This window comes from Sclerotinia sclerotiorum, genomic scaffold (assembly GCF_000146945.2).
Source record: "Sclerotinia sclerotiorum 1980 UF-70 scaffold_7 genomic scaffold, whole genome shotgun sequence".
NCBI classification, from domain to species: Eukaryota; Fungi; Ascomycota; class Leotiomycetes; order Helotiales; family Sclerotiniaceae; genus Sclerotinia; species Sclerotinia sclerotiorum.
The window spans coordinates 128,780-143,592 of NW_001820829.1; the positions used below are offsets into that span (position 1 = coordinate 128,780).

General features: G+C 44.1%; 4 protein-coding genes across 4 annotated transcripts; 1 reads left to right on the forward strand and 3 right to left on the reverse strand.

The window, feature by feature from the left end:
- Positions 1–506: 506 nt before the first annotated feature.
- SS1G_05661 (hypothetical protein) lies at positions 507–2,413 on the reverse strand (the record flags this gene model as incomplete). Its single annotated transcript, XM_001592690.1, has 5 exons — positions 507–598; positions 730–1,497; positions 1,549–1,958; positions 2,007–2,261; positions 2,313–2,413. 5 exons carry the CDS (start codon positions 2,411–2,413, stop codon positions 507–509), a joined length of 1,626 nt encoding a protein of 541 aa, XP_001592740.1.
- A 3,695-nt stretch (positions 2,414–6,108) lies between these two features.
- SS1G_05662 (hypothetical protein) lies at positions 6,109–10,109 on the forward strand (the record flags this gene model as incomplete). The annotated part of the gene is made up of 6 exons (XM_001592691.1): positions 6,109–6,111; positions 6,181–6,384; positions 6,466–6,511; positions 6,563–6,618; positions 6,675–9,663; positions 9,715–10,109. The coding sequence occupies 6 exons, from the start codon at positions 6,109–6,111 to the stop codon at positions 10,107–10,109; spliced, it is 3,693 nt and encodes a 1,230-aa protein (XP_001592741.1).
- Positions 10,110–11,139: 1,030 nt separating this feature from the next.
- On the reverse strand, positions 11,140–12,247 carry SS1G_05663 (hypothetical protein; the record flags this gene model as incomplete). Its single annotated transcript, XM_001592692.1, has 2 exons — positions 11,140–11,831; positions 11,887–12,247. The coding sequence occupies 2 exons, from the start codon at positions 12,245–12,247 to the stop codon at positions 11,140–11,142; spliced, it is 1,053 nt and encodes a 350-aa protein (XP_001592742.1).
- A 1,040-nt stretch (positions 12,248–13,287) lies between these two features.
- On the reverse strand, positions 13,288–14,364 carry SS1G_05664 (hypothetical protein; the record flags this gene model as incomplete). The annotated part of the gene is made up of 3 exons (XM_001592693.1): positions 13,288–13,661; positions 13,718–14,086; positions 14,148–14,364. The coding sequence occupies 3 exons, from the start codon at positions 14,362–14,364 to the stop codon at positions 13,288–13,290; spliced, it is 960 nt and encodes a 319-aa protein (XP_001592743.1).
- Between the last annotated feature and the right edge of the window lie 449 nt (positions 14,365–14,813).

A 14,813-nucleotide genomic window follows, 5' to 3' on the forward strand; every position in this document is an offset into this window, starting at 1 on the left:
AGGAGTGCAGATAATGTGGAATTGAGAGCTTATTGTTATATATCCTAAACAGCAATTGTATCAATTTAGACGAGGGGTAGAGGAGGCGAGGAGTAGATATTCGGAGTAGATAGTTCTCATCAACACTAGACACGCAACAAAGATGTACGATGAAATTCTCCATCTTATATCAAATGAAAAACCTCTTATATTATATCTATCCTGACTTGTCGTTGATGGCACTTGACTATTTCATTCATTTCAATTCAATTCAATTCAATCCGCTATCTGTATGTTATTTCATTGTCCCTCCCGGCCTCCCCGCCATGCCAAAATAAAATTTAAAAAAAAAATCCCCCCCAACCCCTTCCCCTCCAATCCCTTTTTCTCAAAAAGTATAATTTTCCAACCCAACCCCTCCTCCTTTCAATCATAAGGGGGGTGGATTTCCCCCCCCCCCCCCCCCCCCCAATGTTAAGTAAGTTCAATCATGAATCTGCCCTCCTATCCTACATCTACATCTACATCTAAAAATGTTCTTTCCAAAACGAGAAATTGACATCGCGAGTCGTGGCTTGCTTGCATGCTTTTTTAATGGAGCGCGCTGCTACGTTTGGTCCTATTTTTTCTGCTTTAGTATATACCTCTGCAAGCGAGGAGGGGTGGCAAAGGATATAACGCAAAAGGGGAAAAGAACAAGATAGATAAGCATACCACAAAAGTAAACTCCAATGTTAGTTTTAAAATCACCCTCCAAACCTGATAGATAAGTCTTATCCATTATTCCATCTCTCATGCCTTCAAACAATTTTAAGAAATCTGGTCTTCCAAAATTGGTTCGGGATTTAAGTTCAGTCAAGGGATCGACATCGGCTCCTACACTGTTCAAAACGATATTTTGCGCCGTGTCGATGTCTAATTTTTGAGTTAGGTAAGTGTGAATCCGTAAGAACTCTTGACTATCACCACCCTGTTGTGCAGCCGCCTCTTGGGATTGCGCTTCGAGGGATGAGAGGAGTACTTGGAACCATTCGAAAGAAGTCGTGTCTTTACAGACCCAGATGAATTCCACGCGACGAAGACGTTCTGGAGGATTGGTTCCATGGCGAAGATGCCAGATGTTTTTAAGGATGGATGCCCATGGTGTTACACCGATACCAGTACCGATAAGGACCGCAACTTCGTTTTCAAAGACGTCTTCGGCGGGTGCACCGTAGGGGCCGTCGATGCGAATGTCGGGCATTTTTTGGCCGTTTTCGAGTGCCACTTCGTACATCCCGTTCGGGTCTACACCGTCGTAGAGTTTGGCTTGAGCGGCTCCGGCTCCGAGGGCGTCTCCGAGAGTACGGGTAAAGTCACCGACTTGCCGGATATGGATTGAGATGTAGGGGTCAAATGGGCATGATGTGATGGTAAATGGATGCCATTGTTCGCGGGAAACGGATGGAACATTGATGAAAAGCCATTGGCCTGCCTTGTACTTCATCGATGGCTTTCGGAATTGAATTTCCATGGCATCTATAAAGTTTTAGTACTCCATTGGTGATAAGTGGTTGGAGAGAACCATACCATATGGATGACGGACGACTCGAACAATTTGAGTTTCTCTTCTGCTTCGGATTTCACGATACACACGCTCAATAAAGTAGAGCCCGCCACCCCAAAGTTCCCAACGCCATCCTTCATATCCTAAGCAATGTCCCCAGAAGTTCTTGCCATCAAATGGGGAGAAGGGTTCTGCGGTATCACGGACGAAGCATCCAGTAGCATGAGTATACATTGCAAGTAAAAATGGAATGAACAAATGATGCGTGTACCAAAATGTCTCGAAAGATTGTTGTCTAATCTTGGCATGAGCAGTCGTATACATCAACATCATGCATAGCAGCATAATATGACCAGTGATACCACCAGCTTCAGTATAGTGAATCTGGATTGCGCTCACAGGTCTAATCTGAGTCTTTTCAACATTGAAGAAACTATGCGATGTTAGCGGCTAAAAGGTAGTGCAATGACGTAATACCTACTTGACATAGTGAGCAGCTACGTGAAATATTGTCCAGAATAACAATGAGTATGCTACCTGTCGATGAAACCATTGAGATTCATCCAGTGGTAGGAACTTGATCTTTGGTCTAACATATCTCAAGATATTGCGACACATAGGTAATAAGATCATTGCAATATCAACGGATAACGCTAGACCGGCACCTCTTGATATCCATACTGAGAATGTGAGGGTATTCAAACCGGCTAGTCTGGGGTCACTAGCTTGCTTCCACCTGGATGAGTTGTTAGTGAATGAAAGACGGATAGGTCAAGAGCTTACTCACCACCCCAAAGCAAATAGACCAATGTGAAAGCCGTGGAAGAGGAAATTAAATAGTAATTTCGTTCCACGGAGCTGTCCCTTCAAGAACTGTAGAAGCCCCATCTTCTCTATACCCAAATATCCCAAATATTAAAGGTCGTCCAGCGACAAGATTGATGAAGATAATAGAGTGAGATCGTTGACCGTTTGAGGGAGAGAATCAATCAAAGTTTCCGACCTCACTTAAAAATATTAAATGCTGTACTATTTGAAAATAATGTGTAAAAAATTAATGTTCATCAAAAGAAAAGAATGACTTGAGCCAGCAGCTTGTGTGGGAACTTTGACGGGGAAAGTCTTGTTCTTCTGTAACGCCGAGGAAAGAGGAGAAGATGAGAAGCTAAGGTATGTAGGTGAGTCTTGAATAATAAAGGTTGTTCGATCGGTGAGCCACACTAATCATTTGATACTTTCGATGATGGGATATGCGGAGAGAAGTACTCTCTTGGAGCCGTATCCAACGCTCGTACAGCCGTTTGTTGCGGAGTCAAGCTAAAATTTCGGACGACAGGTTTCCTAAACGAATCCCAGTACGGGTGTACAATGATATCTGATTTTCCTTTCTATTCCCTAAACGATATAAATTTCAGGGAGATAACCTGTTGATAGAGACGAAGATTACCGTCCTTTCAGAAATGCCATCCGAACTCTTAGATCAAGTAGGTGTAGATCGGATGTAACAGTGCGTTTCGCAAGGGAGAAGGCTGTATCAGATTTTTCCAATATTTGGATTATCAGAAGCAGTTTATGGTTTCGTGACGTTAAAGGATGTTGGAGATGCTCAATTAAGCTCGTAAAACTCTGTCGATAATAAATTGAGACGAACGTTGTTGCAAATAACCGCAGTAGCATTGAGAAGCAATGAAGTCTGTTGCAAAAATGTCCAATTCTATCTACGAAGTAGACGTTTGAACAGGGGGGTGAATTTGTCCACCACAGTCCTTATTGAAAAATCGAGCGATTTGAAGGGACCTCGGGAATGAATATAAATTTCAGTATGGCTGAATTATCTGGCCGCTTTCCTTCAAATGATTAAATTTGAAAATTTAGATGTCGAGTGAATAGAACTGGTGAAAGAAATAGAGAATCAATCTTGAGAAAGTTGAGGTTTTCTATAATAGGAATGGCTGCAACCCCGTGTCTAAGTAACAGGGTATCGAGGTACCCCAGGCGCTTGAAAATGATATTTGATTGGACAAAATTATTGACAGAAGTGGCACTTATGCACGACTTGCATCAATCCATCTGGTACCTCGTTCCACAGAAGGCCTATACCTGGGCTTTTACCATAATAGTTTATATGGCTCCACCGTCCCATGATTCTATTTATGGCCAGTAGAGTCTCTTAACGGAGAACTTTTGCTGTATTGAAGATTTTCTCCCCTGTTTGAAGATAAGATGGATGGCAGGGTATAACCATTTTTGGATATTTTAGGAAGTATACGGATTGATAAGGAGAACAGACCATAGGATATGATTTCTATGGTGACATCGTAGTTCTTGGACCAACTGCAGAGTTTGCGCGCAGAGGCACAATGCTGTCTGTCGACCTCGTAATCATTTGTTTTTATGATAAGTAATCTTCGCATCATTCATTAAAATCACCATGAAACCTCGTTGTGATCGAGTACTGTTGTGCGAAGCTGTCATATCTAGTTAGTTGGAGCTAATAAACGTTGGGTTCCGAATTGGCAGGCGTTAAATCCATATTTGGAGGCTGGACCAGTATCTGACCATGGCGAAGCGTATTCTATGTTAGTCAGAAATACGACTCAATTCTTAAATCCAAGATTATGCTGGTGTTAAGTATGATTAGTACATACCGTCCGACCTTTCTGGAGGTCCCAAAATTGCCGAACCCGATTCTGTTAATGTTATGTTCACGTGACATTACAGTTTCACGCTGGAGGCACAGTCCACGCCCCAACTCCAGCGGCGCAAATGGATTGTGTGCCTCATGAGCAGTGCTTAACTGGCGCAAAAGCTCGGAAATTCCGGGTCGCGAATATAAAGGCTTCACCGATGGATGTACTAATTCGAGTGTGAATCCGTACAGATAACCGGAGCTTGTGAAATCATTTCACTACTTTAGAGGTTGGAGATGGCAGATCGTGTTGTTTCAGAACTGGTTTAGAATGAGGTTTTAGTCACGTCCATTTGAAGGCCGTCCGTAACAGTGCAATCCCTATGACATATTCAACCATAGCTTGAAGGGTTGATGTCTTGGTTCCTGGGCAATCGGTGCATATGGTGTGGATAGAAGATACGCAGACGGAGATTCTGTCTACCGATGCGAATTCGAGACCCGGGATGAATCAAAATCTTCTCTTTCCAATTCCGTACTGGCGAAAGTTCATAGACACATCATGTCTGCCGGAGCGTGGCGAAAACAACAGTAGCGCTTTCAACCAGTGATTGCTATGTATCTAGTGGTTGTAAGTTCGAACGACAGTGCCAAACACACATCATTGTCGCTAGGAGAGACCGAATATCATAAGACATGCACTTTCGCCATAAACATTAATGCATGCTCCAACCGTTATCCGAAGAATTCTATGCTTTACATCCACTCCGTGTGTCGACGAACTTATGACTCCATGAGTTTTGATCATACTTGGCCTGAGTGTCGAAACATCTCTGCACCTTTTCTCCAATCCTTGTTCTGGAGCATCATTATTTCAAGATAATGTTGTGCCTGTTGCGGTTGAGAGGATCATCTATCTTTATTCATCATTAATGCCAAAAATATGTCATGAGTGGGAGTAACGCTGGCATGATTGGAAAATGCGAGCTTTCGTCGTGTGGATTCCGTTCCTAAGAATTTGATCCGACTCTCGGAGAGGCAGAAACCCAATCTTCAAAAGCAAAGAACACTTGTATCTGCTTGACGAATGGGCCGCTAGATTGTATAGAGAGGTTGTCGGTTGGCTTTAATCAAAGAGCAAATGAGCAATCAGGCATAGCAATGCACAAGCTTTGATTCGACCAAATTAGCAAAAAAAGTTTTTGTGTGCATGTAACAATCCAAATACAAAGACAGTAGTAAGGACATGGAGTAGAAGACTTTTGTGATATCGTTAAAATAGACATTTGGCCTAAAGTATGGAAGTGTATTTTTCGTGGTCTATCAATCATTTTGAAGGATATATCAATATTCCAAACTGGTAGCAACACTTCTCCGTAGATAGGTTCTCAAAGGGTGGATCAGATCGATTTAGCCAATGTCATAACAAATGCCACGATCCTTGTGGACTCCAGATATGCTCCATCACAACACATGATGACATGTATAACTTGAGATTGGTGAAATAGTGAAGCTCCACGACACAAAATGCAAGTCTTTGTTCATGCCGTGAATTCGTAACCTTATGATAAGCCTTCAATGCGGCGAAAAGAAAAGAAAAGAAAGAATGCGTGGTCAAGAAGGCTGAGTCCACTAATTTAGAAACTTTAAAGCCTTGGAGTTTACCGTTGAGAATTAGCGCTTGTTGATTGGAACGGCGTTTCGTAGCGAAGCCGATCATCTATCTACCAGTGACGCTTTCTAAGGAATTATCGACTCTTGAACATACACCATCCGCCCAAAATTCGTGTTTTGAATCTGTGAATCTAGAATCTTTAATCACAGGTTCTTGCATGCCGTTTCTTTTACATTCATTGTGTTAATCTTCACTTCACTCCTTAAGAACTGCTATCATTGCGCCGAGCTTTTGCGCCAGTAAGGGGGGTTGACAACCAGGCATCGGGCCAACTTCAATATGGTATGGAACAACAAAGGTCTTCTTACTTCCCACAGAAGTTGCCATAACTAACAATCATTGTTGAATTAGGGTATCAGTCGTCGTCCGAAGGCTGATAAAAATGCCTCTGCCGCAGACAGTGCACCGGGGGGAAAGCCGAATATCCAGAAAGCCCAGTTCGATACAACCAAAAAGAAGGAAGTTGGTGTGTCGGATCTTACTTTAATCAGCAAGGTCTCGAATGAAGCAATCAATGAAAACCTTAAGAAGAGGTTCGATAATAGGGAAATTTATGTATGGTCTACATCCTTGCGCCAGGCGAACCCATCGACGGGAAGGTCTTCGAGAAGGTTACGTACTGACAGTTTTCGGTAGACATACATTGGCCATGTGCTTGTCTCTGTGAATCCTTTCCGAGATTGTAAGTACAAGGTGCATATTTCGAGCTACACACATCTCTAATAATTCACAGTGGGAATTTACACAGATGCGGTCTTGGAAAGTTACAAAGGCAAGAATCGACTGGAGGTCAGTTACAATAAGACCCAAACATTATATACCTGCATTTCTAACAGTTTTTTAAGATGCCACCTCATGTCTTCGCTGTTGCCGAATCTGCCTACTATAATATGAATGCATACAAAGATAATCAATGTGTTATCATCTCAGGAGAATCTGGAGCGGGAAAGACCGAGGCGGCGAAGCGAATCATGCAATATATAGCCAATGTTTCTGGAGGCAGCAACTCATCGATTCAAGAAACCAAAGAGATGGTTTTGGCGACAAATCCTTTGCTAGAGTCTTTCGGTAATGCGAAAACACTACGGAACAATAACTCCTCTCGTTTCGGCAAATACCTCCAACTGCAATTCAATGCGCAAGGAGAGCCGGTGGGCGCGGATATAACAAATTATCTTCTGGAGAAGACGAGAGTAGTCACTCAAATCAAGGACGAGCGAAATTTCCATATTTTCTACCAATTTACGAAAGGGGCCTCACAAGCATACAGGGAAAGTTATGGAATCCAACAGCCGTCGCAGTATCTGTACACGAGTAAAGCCGGGTGCTTCGACGTTGATGGGATCGATGATCTCGCCGAATATCAGGATACTTTGCAGGCCATGAAGGTTATTGGTTTGTCGCAAGCTGAACAAGACGAGATATTCCGCATGCTGGCTGCTATCCTGTGGACAGGAAATATTCAATTCCGCGAAGGTGATGATGGATATGCTACAGTCGTTGATCAATCAGTGGTTGACTTCTTAGCCTACCTTCTGGATGTTGATGCAGCCCATGTTATTCAAGCCATCACTATTAGAATTCTTACTCCTCGAAATGGGGAAGTCATCGAGTCACCTGCGAATGTCCCTCAAGCAATGGCCACAAGGGACGCTCTAGCTAAGGCAATATACAACAACCTCTTTGATTGGATTGTTGAGCGTGTCAACAAATCTCTCACTGCGCGGGCAGAAACATCGAACTCGATAGGTATTCTCGATATCTATGGTTTCGAGATCTTTGAGCAGAATAGTTTCGAGCAATTGTGCATCAACTACGTCAATGAGAAGTTGCAACAAATCTTCATTCAGTTGACTCTAAAAACCGAACAGGAAGAATATGCCCGGGAGCAGATTAAATGGACGCCGATCAAATACTTTGACAACAAAATTGTTTGTGATTTGATCGAAGCTATTCGACCTCCAGGTGTATTCTCCGCTATGAAAGATGCAACTAAGACAGCTCATGCTGATCCAGCTGCATGTGATCGCACCTTTATGCAAGCAATTAGTGGAATGTCAAATCCTCATCTTACCCCTCGCCAAGGCAACTTTATCATCAAGCATTATGCAGGTGATGTGAGCTACACTGTTGAAGGAATTACAGACAAGAACAAGGATCAACTCCTCAAGGGCTTGCTTAACTTATTTGGGCAAAGTAGAAACCATTTTATTCACGAGTTGTTCCCTCATCAAGTCGATCAGGATAATAGAAAACAGCCTCCATCTGCCGGTGATAAAATCAAGGCCTCCGCGAATGACCTAGTGACAACATTGATGAAGGCAACCCCATCATACATCCGAACAATTAAGCCTAACGAGAATAAATCACCTACTGAGTACAATGAGAAGAACGTCCTGCATCAAGTTAAGTATCTTGGTCTTCAAGAGAACGTTCGTATTCGTCGTGCCGGATTTGCATACCGTCAAACTTTTGACAAGTTTGTTGAACGATTTTACTTACTCTCCCCGAAAACTTCTTATGCTGGCGACTACATATGGACAGGAGATTCCAAGACTGGAGCCATGCAAATATTGAAAGATACGAATATACCCGTCGAAGAATACCAAATGGGTGTGACCAAGGCATTTATCAAAGCCCCTGAAACCTTGTTCGCCCTAGAACATATGCGAGATCGTTACTGGCATAACATGGCCGCTCGTATTCAGCGTGTGTGGAGGGCATTCTTACAAATTCGAATCGAAGCTGCAACTCGAATTCAGAGGATGTTCAGAAAGAAGAGAGAAGGCAAGGAGTTCTTGGAGTTGAGAGAAAAAGGACACCAAATTTTACAAGGACGTAAAGAGAGAAGAAGATACAGTCTCCTGGGATCGAGACGTTTCATGGGTGATTACCTTGGAATCGCAGCAACGACAGGCCCTGGATCAAAAATTCGTGGGTCAATTAATTTGCCAGCCAGCGAAGTCACCCTTTTCTCCTGCCGTGGCGAGATTCTTGAGACGAAATTCGGCCGATCAAGTAAGCTGAGCCCCCGTATCTTCATAATGACGCGGACAAAGTTCTACATCGTCAGTCAGCTGCTTGTCAATAAGCAGGTTCAAATTGCCGTGGAGAAAGCAATTCCTCTTGGAGCCATCAAATTTGTGAGCATATCGACATGCCGCGATGATTGGTTTTCCTTGGGCGTGGGCTCACCACAGGAAGCTGATCCACTCCTGACTTGCGTATTTAAAACCGAACTATTTACGCATATGCAAGCAGCAATGCCTGGGGGCGGGTTCAACCTGAAAATAGGAGATTCAATTGAGTATGCCAAGAAACCTAATAAGATGCAGTTAATCAAGGTGGTGAAAGACTCTCAACAGGCGCAAGATCACTACAAGAGTGCTACTATCCACACCCAAGCAGGCGAGCCACCAAATTCTCGATCAAAGCCACTGCCGAAAGGCAAGCCTGTCGCGGCAAAACCATTCACTTCAGGTCGTCTCATCAAGCCTGGAGGACCAGGAGGACGACCATCAAGATTGACGAACGGAAATCGACCAACTCCCAAGCCAGTTCCTACACCTGCACCTGCCGCAGCAAGACCTGTGCCTGCCGTCAATCCTGTCGCGGCCTCTATTCCGGTGCACACAAGAAATACTTCAGTACAATCGACACAATCTACTAGAGCTGTACCGCCTCCTCCACCACCGGCTCCACCAGCTCCTCCTCCAGCTCCTGTATCGAAGGAACCTCAGTACCGCGTTCTCTACGAGTTCGCTGGACAGAGTGCTAATGAATTTTCCTTGAAGCAGGGTGAGATAGTGACTGTCCTCCAAAAGGAAACAAATGGTAAGCTTACTTTAAGGATTGCATAAGTACGATCATACTAACCATGAACAGGCTGGTGGCTCACTAAGAACGTCCGTGGCCAAGGTTGGGCACCCACTGCTTACCTCGAAGAAGTGACACCACCACCACCTCCTCCTGTAGCCACACGTCCAGCACCACCACCGGCTCCTGGACCTCCGAAGATGAATGGTACAAACGGTGCTGCCATTCGCTCTAAACCTACTCCTCCTGCACCGCCGGCCAAACGCCCAGCAGCAGGTAGAAAACCAGCTCCTCCGCCTGCGCCTCGCGATTCTGGAATGAGTATATCTAGTAATGGAAGTGGTAATAACAGTGGCCGAAGCACTCCAACTCCAAGCTTAGCCGGTGGTCTAGCGGAAGCTTTACGAGCGAGACAAAGCGCGATGCAAGGGAATGCTAAGAGAGAAGATGAAGACGATTGGTAGACAAGGTATTGAAATCGTAATGTGAAAATTTCTCAAACAGCCGAGTCGAGAGATAAGAAAAGAGAGAAGAGAGATTTGAAGCAGGTTGCTATAATGCAAATACGATGAAGCTATGAAGCAATAGATAGATGACGAGTGTAGCGACACCATTGTTCATGTTTTTAGGGGGTTTTCTACAGACAATCTGACGGTTTAGGATTGATGGCACTTTTCTGCAATACAAATCCTTGTCCTGAGATATGAAATAGCATGGTTTACAGAAGATGTTGATGCGTTGCATTGCATGGAGCGGAGAGCGACAGAGAATGCGAATTTTAGAGTTTTGAGTTTGAGTTTGAGTTTGGCTGCAGATAAATGGGATGCAATAGTGCAATAGTGCAGTGGATTTGGATGGGTCTCAAATAGATAGATAGATAGATAAATAGGGAGAGGGAAAGGGAAAGGGAAATACTTTATTTGTATACAAAGAGTTTATTTTTTGATTATATCTTATTTTGATTTAATGTGATTTTGGTTTTGAAATGTTGGTACAGAAGTGGAGGTAGAAGTAGAAGTAGAAGTACATTTATCCCTTTCCATGGGGGTTTTTTCCTTTCCATGGGGGTGGGGTGGAAGGAGATTTCAAGTGGTTGTGGTTGAATGGACAGAGTATAGTGAGTGAGTGGTAGACGGAGGGAGTAGGAAATGACAGCCATGTTTCTTTCTATCAAAGAACCGCTTATAGAGAGGCCATAAGATATATAAGATGCTATTTGCAAGATATTGATGGATCACTAGCTACCGAGGTACTCACTAATTTCATCTCATATTATCTCATCTCATTTCATTTCATCTGGTCTTGTACCATTGTTCAAAGTTCAAACCCACCTTTCCCACCCCTAAAGAGATTAAGGAAAACCCATAACCCTGATATGCACGCATGTATTCCTCAAAATGCCCCAAAAATATCAGAAGGAACCGTGAGCCCTAAAGAGACTATAAGAAATGATTCCATTGTGATCATGATCTCCATTTCCAAATACAGAAAAAACTAATTACGATCTAATCTTCGTCTCAAATTCCTCGTCCGGCGCATGAGCTTCTTGTACTTGTGTTTCTTCATCTTTAATTTCCGCTGTCTCTTCACACTAATAGCCCACATAGTTGCTCGCTCTCTGCGACGGATTCTCGAGCGCTCGAGATAACTTCTAGGTGGGTCTTCTGATACTATTGGGCCGCTTTCCGCTGTGTATGTAACCTCGCCGTTTGCGTCAGTGGATTCGTTGATCGTAAGGAGGGTATGGTATGTGCGTTGTTGGGGGAGATGCGCTTCCTCGTGTTCGGCAGCGGCTTCTGCGCCGGCAGCAAGCGATTCCTCTGTGCTCATAGGGACAGGTGCAGGTGGAGGGGAGAATGGTGTGTATTTGCGGGCGAACATTGAGCGGGGTACTTCGCTGGCATTGTCGAGGTGTTGGACTCTGTAGGAATCAGCGGTGATCCCGGCGCGGAGCTCATCCGTTTCTTCGTTCCATTGATCTTGAATATTAAGTTGTTTGAGTGACCCTGTGGCAGTGTCGAGAGATTGAAGTGTATTCGATAGTGTAGCTATGACTTCTTGCGGTTTCTTTGATCGTGTTCTTGGTGCGAAGATAGCGGCGAATGCTTCGTCTGTTACGGCTTTAGGGAAGTTCATGGTGAGCGATATGGGCCTATGAAGGGAGAAGAACGCGGACGCGGCGATTTCTGCAACATGTAAGTTAGAACCTTTTCTGCGAATGTCTGAAGTCTGCCGACTCACGGTTTGGCGCAATATGACTGGTACTAGGCACGCTAGGTAAATTGTGCACGGTATCGTCTTTCTTTGCAGAACTGGTTGAAGCATCCTTTGCCTTTTTTCTCCCCGCTTTAGAAGCCTTCTTCTCACTATCAGGTCTGGCTTGTGATGGAGATGCAGGAACAGCTTGCCCTTCCGCTACTCTCTTTGATCCATCTGCTGGGCTTGAGGGTTTCGACGAAGAAGAGGAGGATAATCGACGCTGATGGCAACGGATCGAAAGGGCTTGGTAGGTGGCAGCTCGTGGTGCGACATTGTGAATAGGAAGTATTATCGGTACTGGTGGTGCTGTCAGAGCAGCTCTTCGAACGGACGAGGAAAACATCCTTTCAGAATAGGTGTCTAGGGGGAGTTTCGTCGATCTCCAGAAGATATTTGACTCTGAAGCCCTTATCTTAGTTTCCTTGTTCCATGGAACCAGACCGCTAAGAATTAGACGCCCGCGCCAAGTTAGTGTTCACGTGATCGGACTTTGCCACAGAGCTGATTCGTCGTCTTCGTAAAACAATTTGCCGTGTGATTGCAATTTCCGCACTTGTTGTAGGAGGTTTTGAAATGAGTTTATTCAGATATAGAGATAACACTTAATTAGGTATAATCACACTTCATAATCGTCCAAAAAGCAACCGATCCCGGGCTCGCAATCTCCAATAGGAGTTACTCAATTTACGTTTGCGGTATGGATGGACTCAGAGCAAGGAGTTATAATCTTACAACCTGCTAGCAGTTTCCGCCCCGTGATGCATCCAGAACTGATAACGCTTCTTACCGCCAGCGTGATCAAGACAGTTAGTACATTCGTCCCATGTACACTGTTGATCGGGCTCTATAGATCTTTACAAGGTCACCTTATTTATCTTGTATCTATTAAATCAACAAGGCGGAATCATTTGATTGGTCGTCGCTAAACTTGTAGATGAAGGCTGAGTTTGAGAGCTTGAGACTTTTAACCTTATGACCGTTTAGTGATTCCTATCTAACTTGAATAGTCAGATACTCAGCTGGCTGTTTTGATCCAAGTCACTGAACTTTGGTCAGGAGTATCAAAATCCTTTCATGTGAGAGAACGGAAAGTTGTTGTGTATTTGTATTCGAGGAATTATGGTGATGGTGATTGTTGCCGAATATCAGAGTGACTTTATTCCCTTGATAATGATTTACACATGAACCCAGAAACATTCAAAGATTCTCTCCATAACAGCCACAAGCCATAAGTAAAAAATCAACGTTGTCAATTCGCTTTAGCTACTAGGTATTTCGTTGCTTCATAAAAACTGTAAGATCATAAATCATCCTCCCACCTAGCACCGGATATTTTCCCCATCCATCCATTCATCCATGCATCGATACACAGCCAGGAATCCTTTACATGAATTTACTAGCCAATCCCATCAATCCACTCATACCGCCCGAGCTTCCACTCGAGCTTCCACCTCCCTGACTCTTCATGTACATCTTGAGAGCCATTTCACCTGCTTGTTGAACAACACTTTCCTTGGAAGAACCGGAGGAAACATTTCCTTGGCTGCTTTGCTGATCGAATAATTTACTGGCTTGTGCCATTGCCATCCCAACAAATGCATTTTGAGAGTTTCCAGACGAGGAATTTCCGGATGAGCCACCGCTAAACATCTTGAGTGCTTGCATTGCTGCGGCACTACCCATGCTGGATGAAGATGCGGAGCCACCAGAAGAACTACCACCACCCCCATAGAATTGTTTGTGGGAGTTTACGGCTTCTGATTTGATGTTAGCGTGTTCTCTGGGTGATATCAGATTATAATAATTGTCGTACCTTGCTCGTCAACATCCTGGGAACTGATGTTGCTCTTGTTCTTGCCCAAATAACCCAAGACGCTAGAAAAGATGCTCGAATCGCCAGAGTCACCAGAGTGTTGTGCAGCATGATGAGCTGCACCATTCAAATCCTCATCATCTGCACCATATCCTCCACCACCACCGTATGAGTTATGTCCACTTCCTCCATATCTCTCATCGCGACCACCGTGGCGAAATTCCTCTTGTCCTCCTTGTCCTCCTTGTCCGCCACCTGAGTAATAGCTTTGAGCTTCACCACCTCCTTGACGACGATCTTCGTTGAAGTTTCCACCGCCAAATGCTGCGCCAGGTCCACTAGCACCACCGTGGTGACCTTCTCTTCTCTCTATAGATATGTGTGAGCTTGAGCTTGTTGTAGGAAGGAGTAGATTGATATTGTAAATTACCTTCACCACCATATCCGCCGCCCTGTTGACCACCATATCCGCCACTTTGTTGACCACCATATCCACCACTTTGTTGACCATCATATCCACCACCATGTCTTCCCTCTCCACTATATCCTCCGCCTTGCTGACCACCATATCCACCGCCTTGTCTTCCCTCACCACCATATCCTCCACCTTGCTGGCCACCGTAACCCTCGTTTCCGTATCCTGACATGATTGCTGTTGTTTTGTTTTATTTAATTTGGGTTGATTTGAGTTGAATTGATGCTATGCTATGCTGTAGTGAATGCTGTCAGTCAAGAACAGAGAAACGGGCTATGTATATATTTTGTTGAGGTGGCTTGTGCGGGGTACAGCTAAAAGCTCTTACCAAGCCAAGTAACAACATGATATTGTTTTTTTTTCTAGGAACAACTTACTAGGTTATGAAAGTTTGCAGTATAGATGAGTTCTCATAAAGTTGTTGTTTGAGTTGTTTAGATACAAGAATAGAAAATAAATGTTCAAGGTCAAACAGGAATAGAAACTTGATATATTCTTAAGACGGGACAACTGAGCTGGATTCCAAGGAGGGGAATCATGCAGATGATGACGTTTTCGTGGTGGGGTAGCTGAAACCCCTATTTGTGTGGGGCGAATGTGCTCGGTTGATTGGTTGATTGT